At 44.2% G+C, this 21,610-nt stretch overlaps 1 protein-coding gene across 1 annotated transcript in view; it reads left to right on the top strand.

Moving 5' to 3' along the window:
* The window catches only part of LOC115169192 (glypican-5-like), a 177,453-nt gene extending 156,663 nt beyond the window's left edge, over window positions 1-20,790 (top strand). The window contains exon 11 of the mRNA XM_029724678.1: window positions 20,560-20,790. Coding sequence (XP_029580538.1) covers window positions 20,560-20,738 — 179 coding nt within the window. The 3' untranslated portion in view covers window positions 20,739-20,790. The remainder of the gene's footprint in view (window positions 1-20,559) is intronic.
* Window positions 20,791-21,610: the final 820 nt, after the last annotated feature.

Raw genomic sequence — 21,610 nt, 5'->3', positions numbered from 1 at the left:
CAGTGATGTACTGGGCCGTACGCAGTACCCTCTGAAGTGCCTTGCAGTCGGAGGCCGAGCAATTGCCGTACCAGGCAGTGATGCAACCAGTCAGGATGCTCTCGATGTTGCAGCTCTAGAACCTTTTGAGGATCTCAGGACCCATGCCAAATCTTTTTAGTTTCCTGAGGGGGAGTAGGCTTTGTCGTGCCCCTCTTCACGACTGTCTTGTTGTATTTGGACCATTCTAATTTGTTGTTGATGTGAACACCAAGGAATTTGAAGCTCTCAACCTGCTCCACTACAGCCCCGTCGATGAGAATGGGGACGTGCTCAGTGCTCCTTTTCCTGTAGTCCACAATCATCTCCTTAGTCTTGGTTACATTGAGGGATAGGTTGTTATTCTGGCACCACCTGGCCAGGTCTCTGACCTCCTCCCCTATAGGCTGTCTTGTCGTTGTCGTTGATCAGGCCTACCACTGTTGTGTCGTCAGCAAACTTAATGATGGTGTTGGAGTCGTGCCTGGCCATGCAGTAGTGGGTGAACAGGGAGTACAGGAGGGGACTGAGCACGCACCCCTGGGGAGCTCCACTGTTGAGGATCAGCATGGCAGATGTGTTGCTACCTACCCTCACCACCTGGGGGCGGCCCGTAAGGAAGTCCAGGATCCAGTTGCAGAGGGAGGTGTTTAGTCCCAGGTTCCTTAGCTTAGTGATGAGCTTTGAGGGTACTATGGTGTTGAATGCTGCGCTGTAGTCAATGAATAGCATTCTCACATAGGTGTTCCTTTTGGCCAGGTGGGAAAGGGCAGTGTGGAGTGCAATAGAGATTGCATCATCTGTGGATCTGTTTGGGCGGTATGCAAATTGGAGTGGGTCTAGGGTTTCTGGAATAATGGTGTTGATGTGAGCCATTACCAGCCTTTCAAAGCACTTCATGGCTACGGACGTGAGTGCTATGGGTCTGTAGTCATTTAGCCAGGTTGCCTTTGTGTTCTTGGCACAGGGACTATGGTGGTCTGCTTGAAGCATGTTGGTATTACAGACTCAATCAGGGACATGTTGAAAATGTCAGTGAAGACACTTGCCAGTTGGTCAGCACATGCCCGGAGCACACGTCCTGGTAATCCATCTGGCCCTGCAGCCTTGTGAATGTTGACCTGTTTAAAGGTCTTACTCACGTCGGCTATGGAGAGCGTGATCACACGGTCGTCCGGAACAGCTGATGCTCTCATGCATGCCTCAGTGTTGCTTGCATAGAAGTGATTTAGCTCGTCTGGTATGCTAGTGTCACTGGGCAGCTCGCGGCTGTGCTTCCCTTTGTAGTCTGTAATAGTTTGCGAACCCTGCCACATCCGACGAGCGTCGGAGCCGGTGTAGTATGATTCAATCTTAGCCCTGTATTGACGCTTTGCCTGTTTGATGGTTCGTCGCAGGGCATAGCGGGATTTCTTGTAAGCGGCAGCTCTACACTTTAGTTCAGTGCGAATGTTGCCTGTAATCCACGGCTTCTGGATGGGGTATGTATGTACAGTCACTGTGGGGACAACGTCCTCAATGCATTTATTGATAAAGCCAGTGACTGATGTGGTGTATTCCTCAATGCCATCGGAAGAATCCCGGAACATGTTCCAGTCTGTGATAGCAAAACAGTCCTGTAGTTTAGCATCTGCTTCATCTGACCATTTTGTTATAGACCGAGTCACTGGTGCTTCCTGCTTTAATTTTTGCTTGTAAGCAGGAATCAGGAGGATAGAGTTTATGCTATAAGAGTATGTTGAAGGCTAGCTGTACTGTGTGCAGATGAATGAACTGCTCACTTTTGTGTCTGCAGGTATACAGACGAGAGGGCATGCAAAGTTATGTCAATTGGTATTGGTATGTTATGCAGATGACATGTACCATCCTCCTCCCTTACCTCTTCAGTGAAAATATGAAACGATAGATGGTATCATCATCAAACAATATAAACTTAGATCATACAAGGGACAAACCTTATCTTAAATTGAGTAGGTCTTTACATTTTTCAGTTGACTGCCTGGACCTGCACCAGCTGTGCTTTGAAATTCAAATGTTTCAATTGGGCAGTTAGGTTCCTGCAAGAACCACCACCAATTAAGGAGGTTCCTTGATGAACCCCACCTCCTATGGGGTTCTTGGAAGAACCTTTTGTGGGCAATGTTCAGTGCCAAGAACACTAAGGTTCTTCGAAGATATTTGAGGATTTTAGAAGAACCCTTGTTGAAGCCCTAATTTTTTAGAGTGATTGGAAGTACTTGGCCTGCTACTCGGAAATGTAGCAAAGTGTTTTCTTTCTTTACATCCGTTGCGAATGATAACATATTCAAACTTTAGTTCCTCACAGTAAGCTACAGTATTTTAAAAGTATTTTCAACAATCGGCCCCTCGATAATCACCAATCCTTGGTGTGAAAGAGCAATGGAAGTTATTGGCTTACTGCTGCATTGGCCTATAAGGTTATAAGTTCCATGCGCTCATTTCTTTAGTCGCCAATGGATCACGGTGTATCAATGTGTCCATGTGGCGCATTTACATTTTGATTAAGATTTTTATGATTAATCACGTGAAAATGATTTTGAGAAACGAAACCGTTATTATTGAAATGAAACTGTTCCATGAAAATTTGCATATGAAAGTGATGACTTGCATGCAGAACGGTAGAAATGATTTGATAAATTGTAAGCTTCCACAAACTTGACACTCCTGTGCTGCCTATGAAGTCTTTTATAATAAAATAATTGCCTCCACGTTTCCATGGTCGGATTTTACCTATAGGCTACTTTGAAGCAAGGTACGACATGCCTCAATATGAAATAAAACATTCGGGTTTCAACCAATTAAGTATGTTTTCAAAATGCATCAAGCCCCCTGGCTCACTTTGTAAAGTGGTGGGTGATGCGCTGATAGCCTGTTCCCTGCACTTGAATTGTGAATGGGAGGTGCGCTTCAGTTACCATTTGAGAAAATACACACATAGGCCAATTTAATTCCATTGAATTATGCAAATTAACCTATAGACTGATAAGCATGACGGTCAAATGTATTTACATCGATTTGGTGTTTCAATCAATTATTTAACAATGAAATAATTTTTCTCCTGGTTGTTTTGGCGGCAACAGGCCCAATTGCCTGCTTACAGAAACCCTGGTGTATGTGAAGCCTGTGTTTGTGTGTGTCTAAGTATACACAACACATAATCAGTGTGTGTGTATTGGTGTTATGCGCTTAACGGCACATACCTTAATATATGTAATGCGCCAGAGTGTGTGTGTGTGTTCTCTGACTGTGTGTGTCTAAGTAAACATATGGAGGTGTGCTGGCTGAGCTGAGCAGAAAGCGCCGATTCAGCACAGCTCCTCCGTCTTGCAGCAGCAGCCTGGCGGGTGGTGTTCTCAGAGACACTCTCATCATGGAGCTTGTCAACCACTGTTTGCCTGCCTGCCTCCACGTCTCCCTAGATGTACCTGCGCTTATTTTGTTAAAGCCCTTTTATCGCTGGCCTGCCTTGTAGTAATCCTTAATCCTGCACCATCATTACACCTGCTGCTGATGCTGTGTGTGTGTGTGTGTGTGTGTGTGTGTGTGTGTGTGTGTGTGTGCTGAGACTCCTCTACACAGCCTGGGGATAACACACTATGTATGTGTCATCCAGTGTTTCTCTGCCAGTGTGTCTGTCAGCATGTCTGTAGAAGCAGCAACGTGATAATTCTAGTTTATTATGAAACAGGGAGGGCTGGGAACAATCAAACAGTTTCTATCAACAACAGCTATCAGCTGTAACACCTCCCTGAACTACAGTACAGTACTGTCGTCCTCTAGGACTGGAACTACAGTACTGTCGTCCTCTAGGACTGGAACTACAGTACTGTCATCCTCTAGGACTGGAACTACAGTACCATCATCCTCTAGGACTGGAACTACAGTACAGTACTGTCATCCTCTAGGACTGGAACTACAGTGCAGTACTGTCGTCCTCTAGGACTGGAACTACAGTACTGTCATCCTCTAGGACTGGAACTACAGTACAGTACTGTCATCCTCTAGGACTGGAACTACAGTGCAGTACTGTAATCCTCTAGGACTGGAACTACAGTGCAGTACTGTAATCCTCTAGGACTGGAACTACAGTGCAGTACTGTAATCCTCTAGGACTGGAACTACAGTACAGTACTGTCATCCTCTAGGACTGGAACTACAGTGCAGTACTGTCATCCTCTAGGACTGGAACTACAGTGTAGTACTGTCATCCTCTAGGACTGGAATTACAGTACGGTACTGTCATCCTCTAGGACTAGAACTACAGTGGAACTACAGTACTGTCATCCTCTAGGACTGGAACTACAGTACAGTACTGTCATCCTCTAGGACTAGAACTACAGTGGAACTACAGTACTGTCATCCTCTAGGACTGGAACTACAGTACAGTACTGTCATCCTCTAGGACTGGAACTACAGTACAGTACTGTCATCCTCTAGGACTGGAACTACAGTACAGTACTGTCATCCTCTAGGACTGGAACTACAGTACAGTACTGTCATCCTCTAGGACTGAAAGTACAGTACAGTACTGTCATCCTCTAGGACTAGAACTACAGTGGAACTACAGTACTGTCATCCTCTAGGACTGGAACTACAGTACTGTCATCCTCTAGGACTGGAACTACAGTACTGCCATCCTCTAGGACTGGAACTACAGTACTGTCATCCTCTAGGACTGGAACTACAGTACCGTCATCCTCTAGGACTGGAACTACAGTACCGTCATCCTCTAGGACTGGAACTACAGTACCGTCATCCTCTAGGACTGGAACTACAGTACCGTCATCCTCTAGGACTGGAACTACAGTACCGTCATCCTCTAGGACTGGAACTACAGTGCAGTACTGTCATTCTCTAGGACTGGAACTACAGTGCAGTACTGTCATCCTCTAGGACTGGAACTACAGTGCAGTACTGTCATCCTCTAGGACTGGAACTACAGTGCAGTACTGTCATCCTCTAGGACTGGAACTACAGTACAGTACTGTCATCCTCTAGGACTGGAACTACAGTACAGTACTGTCATCCTCTAGGACTGGAACTACAGTACAGTCATCCTCTAGGACTGGAACTACAGTACAGTACTGTCATCCTCTAGGACTGGAACTACAGTACAGTACTGTCATCCTCTAGGACTGGAACTACAGTACAGTACTGTCATCCTCTAGGACTGGAACTACAGTACAGTACTGTCATCCTCTAGGACTGGAACTACAGTACAGTACTGTCATCCTCTAGGACTGGAACTACAGTACAGTACTGTCATCCTCTAGGACTGGAACTACAGTACTGTCATCCTCTAGGACTGGAACTACAGTACAGTACTGTCATCCTCTAGGACTGGAACTACAGTACAGTACTGTAATCCTCTAGGACTGGAACTACAGTACAGTACTGTCATCCTCTAGGACTGGAACTACAGTACTGTCATCCTCTAGGACCTGGAACTACAGTGCAGTACTGTCATCCTCTAGGACTGGAACTAGCTAGCTATCTGTTCGTCCAGGTTCAGGGCCTTTTAGAGTAAGTAGTAGGAGTGCTGATCTGGGATCCCTGTCCATGCAATCATATTCATTTTGATCTATAAAGCGAAACTGATCCTAGATCAGCACTCCTCCTCTGAGACACTTTATGAATAGGGGCCCAGAAGAGCTTCTGAGCTTCTATGTTTTTGGAATGTGCTTTAATGTGAATTCCTCTTGGATACCATACCATGTAATTCATGGATGTCATTCCCATTCAATGGAGTTTGGCCCTGCAGTGTCCTTGAGTACTGATTCAGATGTGGAGGACTCAAGTGGGGGAGAAGAGAAGCATCCTTCCTGTCCATCAAGGGAAGATGTGGCCTTGTTTAGAAATATGATCTTCCACAAAAAGCTTTAGATACCAGGGGAGGCTGGTGGAAGGAGCTATAGGAGGATTACAATGAGCCCGCCCTCACAAAGCTCTTCCCACCAGCCTCCTCTGTTAGATACGCTGAGTTTACACAAGCAGCCCAATTATATTTGTTTTTACTAATTGGTCTTTTGACAATAATTTGCCAATGTATCCATAAAGACGTTACCATTCCAAGTAAATAGGCCTGTATTCAATGTATCTGTTCCTATTGGTAGGTGTTATGTCACCATTATAGCTGATGGCACTGGTGTGTGTGTGTGTGTGTGTGTGTGTGTGTGTGTGTGTGTGTGTGTGTGTGTGTGTGTGTGCTCACATGTCTGTCAGTGCCTATAGGTTGGTTTGGACCACAACAGAACAGTAAGTGTTTGATTCCTCTAGCCTTGAGGCCCTGAGACACCTGCTGACAAACTAGCATTGTACCCCCTCCTCTACGCCTGGTGCCAAATGAACACTGCCACCACCCATCCTCCACATACACACACACACAGTCCTCCCAGCCCCATCACCCCTGACATTGAGCTCTGTGTGACTGTCCTGGGAGGACGACAGATCTCCTGGGACTACCACGCCATCTCTGGGCAGATGACACCACAGCCTCTCTTTCTCTTCCTCCCCCCAATAGCACTTATACCTAGAATGACGCTGTATATCCATTCACATCGTTCTAAGGATTCTAATCCGATACAACGTAGCACAAAGCGCTGTTAACCATCTGCTTCCAACAGATATGTTTACTTGCATTGTCATGCATTGATGTTATAATGTTGATATTATGACGGTAATGCATTGATATTATATTATGGCCTTTCTCTTGCATTTCAAAGATGATTAAAATAGAAAACGCATGCTTTTTTGTTTTGTATTATCTTTTATCAGATCTAATGTGTTATATTCTCCTACATTAAGTTCACATTTCCACAAACTTCAAAGTGTTTCCTTTCAAATGGTATCAAGAATATGCATATCCTTGCTTTAGATCCTGAGTTACAGGCAGTTAGATTTGGGTATGTCATTTTAGGAGAACATTTAAAAAAAGGGTCCGATCGCAAAACTTTTAAGTAACACTGACAGTAAGGCTGTGTTTACACAGCCACCCTAAGAACGCAAATCAGATTTTCTTTCTATATCCAATCTTTTTTTTTCTGACTGTCAGTCAATGACTCAATCAAATGTATTTATAAAGCCCTTTTTCCAACAGCAGTTGTCACAAAGTGCTTATACAGAAACCGATCCTAAAACCCCAGAGAGCAAGCAATGCAGATGTAGAAAGGCAGGAACCTAGGAAGAAACCTAGAGAGGAACCTGGCTCTGAGGGGTGGCCAGTCCTCTTCTGGCTGGAGATTATAAGAATGCATGACCTTTAAGGCCAGAATGCTCTGCAAGATGTTCAAATGTTCATAAATAATAATAATCAGTGGTTGTAGATTGTGCAAGCGGTCAGCACCTTGGGAGTTAATGTCAGTTGGCTTTTCATAGCTGAGCATTTAGAGGTCAAGACAGCAGGGTGGTCTGGTGAACAGGTAAGGCTTCCATAGCCCCATGCAGAAACTGTCAGCTGCATGACCAGTTGGACTAGGGATGGGGACAGCCAGGAGTCGTCAGGCCAGGTACTCCTGAGGCGAGGGAGAGAGTGTGGCCCTGTCCTAAGTTACCCCCAGACAGGGACAACCAGGCAGGATACAACGCCACCCACTTTGGCAAAGCACAGCCCCCACACCCCTAAAAGGATATCAACAGGCCACTAACTTATTACCCTGAGACAAGACCGAGTATAGCCCACAAAGATCTCCCCACCACACGAGCCCGAGGACAGGAAGGATGGAAGAGCGCGAGCAAGCCATTGACTTAGCCTCGTAATAGGGTCAGAAGCAAGGAATCCCACTGGAGATAGGGGAGCTGGTCAAGCAGAGACAGCAAGGGTGGTTCGTCACTCCAGTGCCTTGCCATTCTCCTTCGCACCCCTAGGCCAGAAGGAAGGAAGAGCGAGTGCTAGCAAGCCAGTGACTCAGCCCCTGTAATAGGGTCAGAGGCAGAGAATCCCAGTTAAGGTCAATCATAGGACTTACTGAAGAGATGAGTCTTCAGTAAAGACCTAAAGGTTGAGAACGAGTCTGCGTCTCACATGTATCAGCAGACCATTCCACAAAAATGTAGCTCTATAGGAGAAGGCCTTGCCTCCAGCTGTTTGCTCAGAAATTCTAGGGGAAAAAAGGAGGCCTGGGTCTTGTGACCATAGCGTACGTGTAGTTATGTACAGCAGAACCAAATTGACGAGATAGGTAGGAGCAAGTCCATGTACTGCTTTGTAGGTTAGCAGTAAAACCTCAGTCCAAGCCTTAACAGGAAGCCAGTGTAGGGAGGCTAGCACTGGGGTAATATGATACTTTTGGGGGATTCTAGTCAAGATTCTAGCAGCAGTATTTGGCACTAGCTGAAGTTTATTTAGTCCCTTATCCGCGTATCCGGAGAGTAGAGCATTGCAGTAGTCCAATCTTGAAGTGACAAAAGCATGGATTAGCTTTTCTGCATCAAATTTGGACAAGTTTAAGATTTTTGCAATGTAAAGAAGATGAATAAAGTCTCCTTTTAAAATATTTTTAATATGGTCGTCGAAGGAGTAACACCGAGGTCCTTCACAATTTTACTTCTGACGACTGTACAACCATCGAGATTCATTGTCAGATCTGACATCTTTGTGTCCTGGGACCTAGAACTAGCGTCTGTTTTGTCTGAGTTTAAAAGTTAAACAAATTATGGCATCCACTTCCTTATGTCTGAAACACAGGCTTCCAGGGTAGGCACTTTTGGGGCTTCACCATGTTTCATCAATGTATAGCTGTGTGTCGTCTGCATAGCAGTAAAAGTTGACATTGTGTTTCCAAATGACATTACTAAGAGGTAGAATATATAGCGAAAACAATAGTACTCCTAGAATGGAACCTTGAGGTACACCAAAATGTACCATTGATTTGTCAGATGACAAACCATCCACAGAGACTGATTCCTTTGCAACAGATAAGATCTAAACCAGGCAAAAACCAATTACGGTTTCCAATCTTTCCAAAATAATGTGGTGATTGATAGTGTTGAAAGCGGCACTAAGGTCTAGTAGCATGAGAATAGACGCAGAGCCTTGGTCTGAGGCCATTAAAGGTCATTTACTGTCTTCACGAGTGCGGTTTCAGTACTATGATGCGGTTTAAAATCAGACTGCCGAGCAACAGGTTTTTCAAAAAAGATTGAGAGGAATGGGAGATTTGATATAGGACGATTTTCCGGGTCAAGGTTTGGCTTTTTCAGGAAAGGTTTTACTGCCACTTTAAGTGAGTTTGGTACACATCTGGAGGATAGGGAGTAGTTTTATTATGTTCAACATAGCAGGGCCAAGCTCTTTCAGTAGTTTAGTTGGAGACGGCTTGAATGTTTAGAGGCCATTACAGTTTTCATTAATATTTTGAGGGATACATCATTAAAAAACTTGTTTACATTTATGCGAGATCCTGGCAGTTCTGTGCAGACTTAGGACAACTGCGTTTTGGAGAAATAGCCATATTCAAGGAGGAGTCTGTAATTTGTTTTCTAATGATCGTGATCTTTTCGTCAAAGAAGTTCATGAATTAATCACTGCTGAAGTGAAAGCCGACCTCATTTGGGGAATGCTGTTTTTATTTAGCTTCGCGACAGTGTCTCAAAATGTATTTTTGATTTGTTTTTATTCACCTCAATCAGGATGAAAAAAATAGGCTGATTGGGTAGAAGTGAGTTATTTTCGACATTGCACGGTACTGTATTTCAATGCTAGTTGGAAGACTTCCAATTTGGTGGAGCGCCATTTCCGTTCCAAATTTCTGGAAACTTTCTTCAGGGCTCTGTATACCAGGAAGTTTGTTTCTTGTGGTACATTTTTGTTTTTAGCGGTGCGACTGCATCTAGGGTATTACGCAAGTTAAGTTTAGATCCTCGGTTAACCAATTTTTATACATGGACGTCCTTCGGTAGGTGGAGGGATTCTGGAAGGGCATCAAGGAATCTTTGGGTTGTTTGAGGATTTATAACGCTTTTTGATAATCCTTGGTTGGGGTCTAAGTAAATTATTTGTTGCGATTGCAAAAGTAATAAGATGGTGGTCCGATAGTCCAAAAACTAAATCCAGGTTATGATTGTGGCAATGCGTAGGTCCCAAGACATGTTGGAAAAAACTCCAAAAGCCTTTTGGAATGGGTCTTTTTCACTTCTCCATGTGAATATTGAGGTCACCAAAAATGTGAATATTATCTGCCATGACTATAAGATCTGATTGGGAATTCAGGGAACGCTGTATATGAACAAGGAGGCCTGTAAACAGTAGCTATAAAAAAAGTGATTGGGTAGGCTACGTGACTAGAGCCTCAAAAGACAAACATTTTTTCATAAATTGACATTTGGTATCAAATAAATGTGCAACACCTCTGAATTTGCAGGATGCGCAGGTGATATGGTCACTAATGTAACCAGGAGGAGAGGCCTCATTTAACTCTGAAAATTCATCAGGCTTAATTAAGCCATGTTTCACTCAGGACAATCACATCAAGTTTATGATCAGTGGTTAGTTAATTGACTATGACTGCCTTGGAAGTGAGGGATCAAACATTAAGTAGTCCTATTCTGTGTTGTGAGGTATTATCACGGTCTCTTTTAAAAATGACAGGGGTGGAGGTCGTCTTTGTTCCAGTGAGATTGCTAAGGCGAACACCGCCATTTTTAGATTTTCCCGACCTAGATCAAGGCACAGACACGGTCTCAATGGGGACACTAAGCTGACTACACTGACTGTGCTATTGGCAGACTCCACTAAGCTGGCAAGCTGGCTAACAGCCTGCTGCCTGACCTGCACCATATCTCATTGTGGAGCTAGAGGAGTTAGACAGGGATCTATGTTGATAGATAAGATAAGCGCACCCCTCCAGCAAGGATGCAGTCCGTCACTCCTCAGCAGGCCAGGCTTGGTCCTGTTTGTGTGTGAGTCCCAGAAAGAGGGCCAACTATCTACAAAATCAATCTTTTGGGAGGGGCAGAAAACACTTTTCAACTCTGCTGTAGAGCTCATCACTCCCCCTAACTGGGAGGGGGCCAGAGACAATTACTCGATGCCGACACATCTTTCTGGCTAATTTACACGCTGAAGCTATGTTGCGCTTGGTGACCTCTGACTGTTTCATCCTAACATCGTTGGTGCTGTCGTGTCTTTGGCTATGCCAGATTAAATGATAGGACATGCTATTCTATAAAATCCTTTCTCTGTAATTAATATTACCTGATTAAGCTAATCATGTAAATGTAATTAACTAGAAAGTCGGGGCACCACGGAAGAACGTTTATAGAGCCGTTATCTTCCGAATAAACTCTTAAAATACTTAATAATATTTTACATTGATAGCCGTCATCTTAATCATCTTATTTTCAGTCTCATAATGAAAGTTGTAAATTCTTGGTTATCTTCACGAACCCTGGCTAACAAGTTGAATCAGCAATACAAAATTGGGTTTAATTATTTATTTACTTAATACCTAAACTAATCACACAAAATTACATATACACAAAAGACAAATGATGTCATACAGAAAACGTCCCTGGTGGACGGAGCCGACATTTGTTACACAAAGGAAGGGGGTTGGCTTAAATGAAAGAGCGGGAAGACTTAGGAAGAAAGAAACAGCAGCTATGCTATCGTAAATACATTATCTTATGCATTCTAAATTACCGCCCATTTGGAAAAGGAAAATGCAATAAATATTTACTCTGAGCTGTGCTTCGGTAGATTGGTCGTAGATGCTGGCCGGGTTGGCCAACAGATCTTCCTGTCCTCGGAAGAATGTCAATGGTGGTAAAGTGGATACGTGGTGGTATCTTCGTCTGTGGTTGTTAGACTGAATCCGTCGTCCGTCCTTTCCTAGCCCACGTCTACAGCGGCCGCTGCTAACTCAACGGCTAGGAAGTATCACTTCTGTAGTGAATAAGCTCAAAGTTCATACCATTCGCCACCAAAGCTCACACCGAGGTTGGCTTAGTTCTGTACTTGACATGTGTGTCCTTCTAACATAGAGGCTGCAGACCTCACGTACTGGAACATGTGGTTATCTTTTCGTCAAAGGCTTATATAGTGGAGAGGGGGAAGGATGTGTTTCATCGTTTATAACCCCTGTCTCTTCACAGGGGCGGGCCACTGATCAAGCAGGGCACTTTCCTTATGAAAACCCAATTCTCTCATTTGGAAGCTAAAATGACATTTAATCTCCTAACAAACAATTTCAATATCTAACATTTCAATTGCATAACAATTCCATGTGACTCTGATAACTAGAGGGTGTATACTTTCCCAGGTACAGTTTATGTTGTCCTGTCATCAGTCATAATGTCTCAGATGACAACCAAACTGACATCCATACTCATTACGTTCCAAAGCATATTTCCAACTGATTTTATTACCAAAATATGGTTCCTTTTCCCCATTTGTTTGATGTTCCCAGACTCTCTATATTTAACACAGGCTATTCAACAGTCCTTCAGTAGGGTCAGAAAGAGAGGGGAAGGGAGATAGGTATTTATGGGGGGGTCATAAACATTACCCACAGGCCAACGTCATGACAGTGCCGATGTACATAACAATATCCCTATACTCTCTACACTCGGCAGTTTTTGCTTCACCCAGCACCATCTTCAGATCAGCCTTTACGTCGGTAGCTCTGCACCCTGGTAAACAGCGTATGATCGCTGGATGATTATTTTTTTTAAGTCTAATATTGCGGGTAATGGAGTCGCCAATGACTAGGGTTTTCAATTTGTCAGAGCTAATGGTGGGAAGCTTCAGCGACTCAGACCCTGTAACGGGTGGAGGAGAGACCTGAGAAGGCTCCACCTCTGGCTCCAACTCATTGGTTAGTAGGGAAAACCGGTTGAAAGTTTCTGTCAGCTGAATGACACTGGTTGAGCATGCCAACAGCATTTCTTTCCAGAAGCCTTGAGAAAATTGTCTGGCTGCATGGACTGTGCGTGGGGGATTAATAGTACTATCTGTACTTACTGGTGGCAGAGACACTGAATCATCCTTTCCTACACTTAAATTGCCCTTGCCTAACGATTGCGTCTAAAGTTTGGCTTGCAACTCGGCTATCCTCACCATAAGGCGATAGTTCTCCTGTATATTATGAGTACAGCGACTGCAATTAGATGGCATAATGTTACTACTTAGCTTTTTTGGTTGGTGGAGGTCCCATAGAACCATGTCCAGATATAATGTCTGGGGTGAAATAGTTGAATGACAGAAGTTGAGAAAGGACAAAACTAAGACCTTGGTCAATTTTGATTTAAACGTTATTAAAAGTCAAAAACGCAAAATCTGGCATGTAGCCAAGTTACAACAATCAGCTCAGCAGCACGGAGGCAACATGGAATTGAAGTTCGTCACACTCAGTTTTACATGTGAACCAGATCAGGTTTGCGCTGTCACACTGATGTAGCCTCTGAAGTACAGTAGCACACAGATGCAATGCTCATTTCCTGTCACTGTTCCTTTAGATTTTGGGTGGTTGTCATGGTAACAGCAGGTCATGTGCATTAAAAACACTTGGAGGATCGGGTTTGTATCAGGATTCAGATCCACATGGAGGTGGTATTAACTGGAAATTCCAGGTGTTTTTTTGCTGTAAATGTTTTGGGAAAAGCTCAGATAGGTATCAGATATGCAAATAATTGGGAAAAGATCTGAATTGGACTGCCTGTGTAAACGTAGCCTAACAATGTCTCAGTCGTCTTAGGCTGCGTTTACACAGGCAGCCCAATTCTGATATTTTTTTCACAAATTGGTCTTTTGGCCAATCAGATCTGCTCTGAAAAAGATATGATGTGAAAAGATATGTGATTGGTCAAAATCCAAATTAGTGGAAAAAGATCAGAATTGAGCTGCCTGTGTAAACAAAGCCATTATGGTATTGGTTGGTGGTTGTTGTTTGTGATGATGCATTTATTCAGCCCCCTGCTGAAACGCCAGATTGAATCTTAGCAAGGTGTTCTGGTCTCCATTCCTTCTCTCAAACCACCCCTCTCTTCCGCTATCTCTCTCTTCCTCCCTCTCTCCATCCTCATTAGAAGGATTTTAGAGCGAGACAGATGAGCCAGCTGAGTCCTGCCCTATCTGTTAGCCTCTTAAGATAACCATTATCATCTCTCTCTTTCAATTACATTTAATTTAAAATGCTTTATTGCCATAACAAAGATACTTGTGTTGCCAAAGCAATCATTTCACACGATATGTGTGTTGCCAAAGCAACAAGGTTATACAATTCAAGATAAAATACATTTCAGTCTTGGTTTCTTTCTCTCTCTTACATTTTAGTCATTTAGCAAGACACTCTTATCCAGAGCGATTTAGTGAGTGCATACATTTTTGGATTTTTCCATGCTAGTCCCCTGTGGGAATCGAACCAACAACCCTGTTGCAAGCATCATGCTCTACCAACTGAGCCACACACTACCTCTAACTATCTCGACCTCGATCTCTCTTTCTCCCTCTCTCCATAGCATTAATATTGTCTGTCTTGTTTTCACTGCGCTTTCACCTGACATGTTCATCCCTGGAGTTACAATAACACATTCATGATTACCTCTTATACCTCAAAGTTTTTATAGTTTACTTTTCTCCTTTTGATATTAATGTGTTGTATCTCTCATATTCTACACATGTTCTCCTGAAGCGACGTTTGGCAACTCAAATCAAACATCCACTACTTCAAGAGGAATTCACAATTTCCTCCCTCAGACTTTCTCAGACAGAAGCCCCCTAAGAGGCTTTAGTTGTGGAGCTCAGCTGAAGGAGAGAATTAACAGAAAAGAGAGAGGGAGAGTGGTAGAAGTGGAGAAAGAGAGAAGGGTGACTGAATGAAAGAGAGGAAGAGGGAAAAGAAGAGAGGGAGCAAAAGAGGAAGGGAGAAATAGAGGAGTGAAGGTCTGTCTGTTTTCAGCACCAGACCAGACTTGAACCTTTTAGACTGCTTCTTTGTGCACTGGGGTCATGGCTATGCCCTCACTTGTATGACTTGACTGGGAAGGCAACGTGTGTGTGTGTGTGTGTGTGTGTGTGTGTGTGTGTGTGTGTGTGTGTGTGTGTGTGTGTGTGTGTGTGTGTGTGTGTGTGTGTGTGTGTGTGTGTGTGCGTGCATGTGTTTGTTTGAATTGTACGTGTGTGTGTGTGGGCCATCACGTTTGCACATGAGTGTGTGAACTAGCAATGCTCTGCAGGTATAAATCTGCCCTTGCAGTGACCTGAGCATGTTTCATATACAGGGATGAAACGATGAATGCTCTGAAAGAGGAAAGGGAGAGGAGAGAAACAGTTCTTTCCACTGTGAGGGTAATGGGAAAAGTTTGCACACAGAATACACAGTAGTACAGCTAACTCTATTCTTCTGGTTGGATGTTGCACACACACGTATGCACACACAAACACACACACACTAAATGTGTATGCTAAACCATAACCTTGTACCTCAAATTGATTTCCCAGTGGAATGCGGTTACTCGCGGGTGGACTTACCATTAGGTAGAAGAGGCAATTGCCTCAGGCCTTACATCATCAAGGGGCTTCATGAGCTGGGCATTAAAAAAATATATCTAAAAAAATGTCTGCTTGAGGCCTCCCCATGCTCCACTCAAGGCATAATAAATAATAAAAAAATCCCCATCAAAATGTGTCAGTTTAAGCTAGAGATATCTGTTTGTTTGCATGGGCTGCATCTCAATCCACCACATTCGCCAATGTCGGATTTCCTCATCTGCGGTGGAAGGTGGCCGAGCTACAGCAGTGTTTGTCAGAACAGGAGACATCCCAAAAATGTCACGGGACTCATCTGAAGGTTACCTGTTACTGGGCCAAAACATGTATGGAAGTGAATAGATAATTTCCAAGTACGGGTAATTCCACAGGAAAAAAGAACACTCAAAGAGTCCAGCATTTTCTCAAAAGGAAGTATATCTGTTTTTCCATGTAGTGAATCTGTTATTCAATGCATTTCTATGGGCTAATGGCAGTAATGCCAAATTCAATGTTTCATCAAATACATTTTGTATGTTTTTTGTAATACCTAGAGGGGTCCTAAAATTCTAAAACAACTGGCTAAATGATGCTTGAAATGACCATCTTAAAAATCCATATGTTTGCTTAGTAGAAACACTTCCCTGGCTCTTAGACTCTAGAGGAAGACAATGCACATTTCTTTAGTAAAAACACAGGTGCGTTGATTATACTGACATCGTCTTTGAGGCAGAGGACATGTATGTGTAGCCAATGTATCTGATGCTGTCTGGCCAAAAAGATGATGGCATGTCATACTCTTTTTGGCCAGACAGCATCAGATACATGGGCTACATACAGTAAGAAAGAGTGGCGCTGTTTCGCTCGCTTGTATGCTTTCTCCGGTGATTACCTAGTTTTTTAAAGGGATTTGTTTGACAATCAGATTAAAACCACATGACTCCTTGTGTTCATGGCATAATAACAAATTTTTCAACAGGAAAATGACCCAACACACCTCCAGGCTGTGTAAGGGCTATTTGACCATGAAGGAGAGTGATGGAGTGCTACATCAGATCACCTGGCCTCCACAATCACCGGACTTCAACCCAATTGAGATGGTTTGGGATGAGTTGGACTGCATAGTGAAGGAAAAGTAGCCAACAAGTGCTCAGTATATGTGGGAACTCTTACAAGACTGTTGAAAAGCATTCCAGGTGAAGCTGGTTGAGAGAATGCCAGGAGTGTGCAAAGGGTAGCTACTTTGAAGAAGCTAATATATCTTGAGTTTAACTATTTTTTTGGTTACTACATGATTCTATTTGTGTTATTTCATAGTTTTGATGTCTTCACTAGTCAAAATAAAGAAAAACTCTTGAACGAGTAGGCGTGTCCAAACTTTTGATTGTTACTGTACACACACAAATAGGATCAATGTGTAGACTACGTTATCAATACAAAATGGGTCACCCTCAGTAGGTACAAAATGTAAGAAAAATATTTTCTAACGTGTTATACAGTATTGGATCTACTATAATAAGGACGCTTGTCCAACGTGTCTTCTAAGAGCTTGTCATCACTAGTTTCGCACTGCTTGTTAGCACTTTTCCCTCATCTGTTTACATCACGTACTGTATACTGATGGATATTGGTTATTGATGTTACGACTGTTCTGGAGGATTCCCAGTTTGTTGACTATCAGACGACCAAAGACAGGAGAAAAACGTACCGAGATAATATGCAGGGTTATGAGGTAATTGAGGTAGATATGTAGATTTAATTAGAAATAAAGTGACTGATAATGAACAGTAGTAGCAGCGTGTGTGATGAGACCAACAAGTTAGTACAAAAAGGTTCAATGCAGATAGTCCGGGTAGCTATTTATTTGGTTAACTATTTAACTAACTATTTAGCAGTCTTTTGGCTTTGGAGTAGAAGCTGTTCAGGGTCTAGTTGGTTCCAGACTTGGTGCATCAGTACCGTTGCCGTGCGGTAGCAGAGAGAACAGTCTATGACTTGGGTGGTTGGAGTCTGACTATTTTTAGGGCTGGAGTCTTTTTAGGGCCTTCCTCTGTCACCGCTTGGTCCCAATGATGTACTGGGCTGTACACTCTACCCTCTGTAGCGCCTTCCGATCGGATGCCAGGCAGTTGCCAAACCAAGCGCTGATGTAGCCAGTCAAGATGCTCTTAATGGTGCAGCTGTAGAACTTTTTGAGGATCTAAGGACCCATGATAAATCTTTTCAGCCTCCTGAGGGGGAAGAGGAATTGTCGTGCCCTCTTCACGATTGGGTTTGTGTGAGTGGGCCATGATAGATCCTTAGTGATGAGGACACAGGAACTTGAAGCTCTCGACCCGCTCCACTACAGCTCTGTCAATGTGAATGGGGGCTTGCTTGGCCCTCCGTTTCCTGTAGTCCACGATCAGCTCCTTTGTCTTGCTGACATTGAGGGTTAGTTTGTTGTTCTGGCACCACTCTGACAGGACTCTAACCACCTCCCTATAGGCTGTCTAATCGTCATCGGTGTTCAGGCCTACCACCGTTGTGTCGTCGGCAAACTTAATGATGGTGGAGTTGTGCGCGGCCACGCGGTTGTGGTTGAACAAGAAGTACAGGAGGGGATTAGGCACACACCCCTGAGGGGCCCACGTGTTGAGGGTCAGTGTGGCGGATGTATTGTTGCCTATCCTCACCACCCGGGGCAGCCTGTCAGGAAGTCCAGAATCCAGTTGCATAGGGAGGGTCCCAGGGTTGTTAGCTTAGTGATGAGCTTGGATGGCACTATGGTGTTGAACGCTGAGCTGTACTCAATAAACAGCATTTGCACATAGGTGTTCCTCTTGTCCAGGTGTTAAAAGGGCAGTGTGGAGTGCATTAGAGGTTGCGTAGTCTGTGGATCTGTTGGGGCGGTATGCGAATTGGAGTAGGTCCAGGGTGTGTGGGATGATGGTGTTGATGTGAGAGATGACCATCCTTTCAAAGCATTTCATGGATAAAGATGTGAGTGTTACGAGGCGATAGTCATTTAGACAGGCTACCTTGGCGTTCTTGGGACTATGGTGGTCTGCTTGAAACATGTAGGTATTACAGACTGGGTCAGGGAGAGGTTGAAAATGTCAGTGAAGACACTTGTCAGCTGGTCAGCGCATGTTCTGAGTATGCATCCTGGTAATCCGTTTGACCCTGCGGCCTTGTGAATGTTAACCTGTTTAAAATTCTTATTCACATCGGCGACGGAGAGTGAGATCACACAGTTGTCCAGAACAGCTGGTGATATCATGCAAGGTTCTGTGTTGCTTGCCTCGATGACAGCATAGAAGGCATTTAGCTTGTCTGGTAGGCTCATGTCACTGGGCAGCTTACGGCTGGTTTTCCCTTTGTAATCCGTGATTGTTTGCGAGCGTCAGGGCGGTGTAGTAGGATTCGATCTTACTCCTGTATTGACGCTTTGCCTGTTTGATGGTTCGTTGGAGGGTGTAGCGTGATTTCTTATAAGTGGCCAGATTAGTGTCAATGTACTCGTTAATAAAGCTGGTGACTGATGTGGTAAACTCCTCAATGCCATCTGATGAATCCCGGGAACATATTCCAGTCTGCGCTAGCGAAACAGTCCTGTACCCTAGCAGCCGCTTCATTGGACCACTTCTGCATTGAGCGCGTCATTAGTACTTCCTGTTTTTGCTTGTAAGGAGAAATCAGAAGGATAGAGTTATGGTCAGATTTTCCAAATGGAGAGCGAGGGAGAGCTTTGTATGCGTTTCTGTCTGTGGAGTAAAGGTGATCTAGAGTTTTCTTGCCTCTAGTTGCACATGTGACATGCTGGTAGAAATGAGCAAAGACAGATTTCAGTTTTCCTGCATTAAATTCGCCGGCTACTAGGAGCGCCACCTCTGGATGAGCTTTTTCTTGTTTTCTTAAAGGCCTTTACAGCTTGTTTAGTGCAGTTTTAGTGCCAGCATCGGTTTGTGGTGGTAAATAGACAGCTATGAAAATATAGATGGAAACTCTCTTGGTAAATAGTATGGTCTACAGCTTATCATGAGGTATTCTAACTCAGGCGAGCAGAACCCTCAAGACTTCCTTAACATTAGAGATTGCGCACCAGCTGTGGTTAACAAAGAGACACACACCTCCTCCCTTTGAGCTTACCTGACGCTGCCGTTCTTTCCTGCCGATGCATAGAAAAACCAGCTAGATGTACAGTATGTTATACATGTCCTTGTTCAGCCGCGAGTCTGTGAAACAGAACAGTTCTTCAGGTCCCGTTGATAGGATATTCACAAACGGAGCTCGTCCAGTTTGTTCTCCAGTGATTGTACGTTTGCCGATAGAACGGAGGGTAGAGGCGGTTTATGTATTCGCCGACGTAGTTTCGTCAGGGTTCCCGCACATCGGTCTCTCATACGCCGCCGCCTTCTTTTCTGTGTCTCGAGGATAGAAAGGAGCGATCAGGAGAGGGATGTAAAGACATGAGATGGAGAGGGAATAAAAGGGAAAGGTGAAAAGTGCGAGACGTTGAGAAAGGACAAACATTGAGAGTGAGAGGAAGAGGGGAAGTGTTACAGAAAGGAAAATAAAGGAAGTGAGGGATTAGGGCAGTTGAGAGAGAACTCTTCATTCAGACAGCTTTGGCTCACAATGAGCTGATGTCAGCAGGAAAGTGGAACCTGTGTGTGTGACCAGGATGGACTAGGTGGCTGGTGCCCAGTCTGCCCCCCCCTCCCCAAATCAGGCTGATTTATCTGTGATTGGCTGTAATGACATTCTGAGGGTTGTCCATCATTAGGTGCTGGAGATTAGACAGCTAGTCACCCCTCAATCAGTGTGTGTGGTGGAGTTGGGGGAGGGATGGGGTTATGTACAGTATATTTGTATAGGTGTGTGGGGTTGTGTGGTTGCATAGAGGCCTACAGTACATTTCAATTAATCATTACACTTCCATTCAACTAAGGTTAGGAATGAGCGCTGGTGATTGACAAAGTTAAAAACGACTGTGAATGTCTTACCTTGACTTATCTTGTTCTCTCTCTGTCTCTCTCTCTCTTCCTCTCCCTTTCCCTCCCTCTCTCCTCCAGTCACTGATGGTCGACCAGGGGGGTCCAACAATGATAAGCCTATAGGCAGTAACCCAGGAGGTCGTGCTCCCCCGGTGGTGAGGGTGAGGGGTGCAGGGTGCCCCCCTGCCTGCCTGTCTCTACCCATGGCCCTCACCTTGCTCCTGGCCATTCTGGCTCTACAGTGGACCCTGCTCTGAAAACACAGCATAATGCCCCTACTGGCCTGGCCCCCTCTACACACACAGTACAGTCTAGTCTGGTGGGGGGGGGGGGGGGGGGGGGGGGCAGTGTGGATAAGGACATTTGTGGGGGCGGAAAGGGATTGTGTTTCCCCATAGAGACGTGAGTGTGTGACACACACTCATGCACAGGCAGATTGTGCTGGTACTCTGCCTGCTGCTTCCTGTGTGTGTATGCTGTGGACTGGAGTGTGTGTGTCCAGGCACTAGCCTCCCTCCACAGCTCTATTGCTCTCTGCTTTAACAATGCACTCATATCTCTATCAGAGGATGGACTACCACGCAGGACTTCTGGGCCTCAATATACAACACACTCATGCGCATGCTTGCACACACAAACACTAACACAGGCAAGCATGTATACACACACACACACACACACACACACACACACACACACACACACACACACACACAAAAGACACACACACAAAAGACACGCTGGCACCCTTTAACACACACACACAACTTTAACCTTTCTGCTGCTGGTTTTTATGTGGTCAGCTACAGAACTTGCCTCTGTAGACACTTTGCCTCTTTAGCCAATCTTGTCCTGGGTTTTAAAGTCATTGGGCAGAGTTCACTTAATTTTAAAACTCTCAACTGTTTATTTGAATACATTTAACGAATGCATGTTAGTTTATTTTAATACATTTAAGCAATGCATGCTGGATTAATAAAACAATCACCTTTTACCAGGCCAGCATATCTGATTGGATACGCTCTAATGATCATACAAGTGCCTTCAGAAAATATTCACACCCCTTTACTTTTTACACATGTTGTGTTACAACCTGAATTTAAAGTTGATTAAATTGAGATGTTGTGTC

Source organism: Salmo trutta, chromosome 31 (genome assembly GCF_901001165.1).
Source record: "Salmo trutta chromosome 31, fSalTru1.1, whole genome shotgun sequence".
NCBI lineage: Eukaryota > Metazoa > Chordata > Actinopteri > Salmoniformes > Salmonidae > Salmo > Salmo trutta.
Note: the sequence above shows the minus strand (reverse complement) of the source record. Positions and strands in the feature narration are given on the sequence as shown.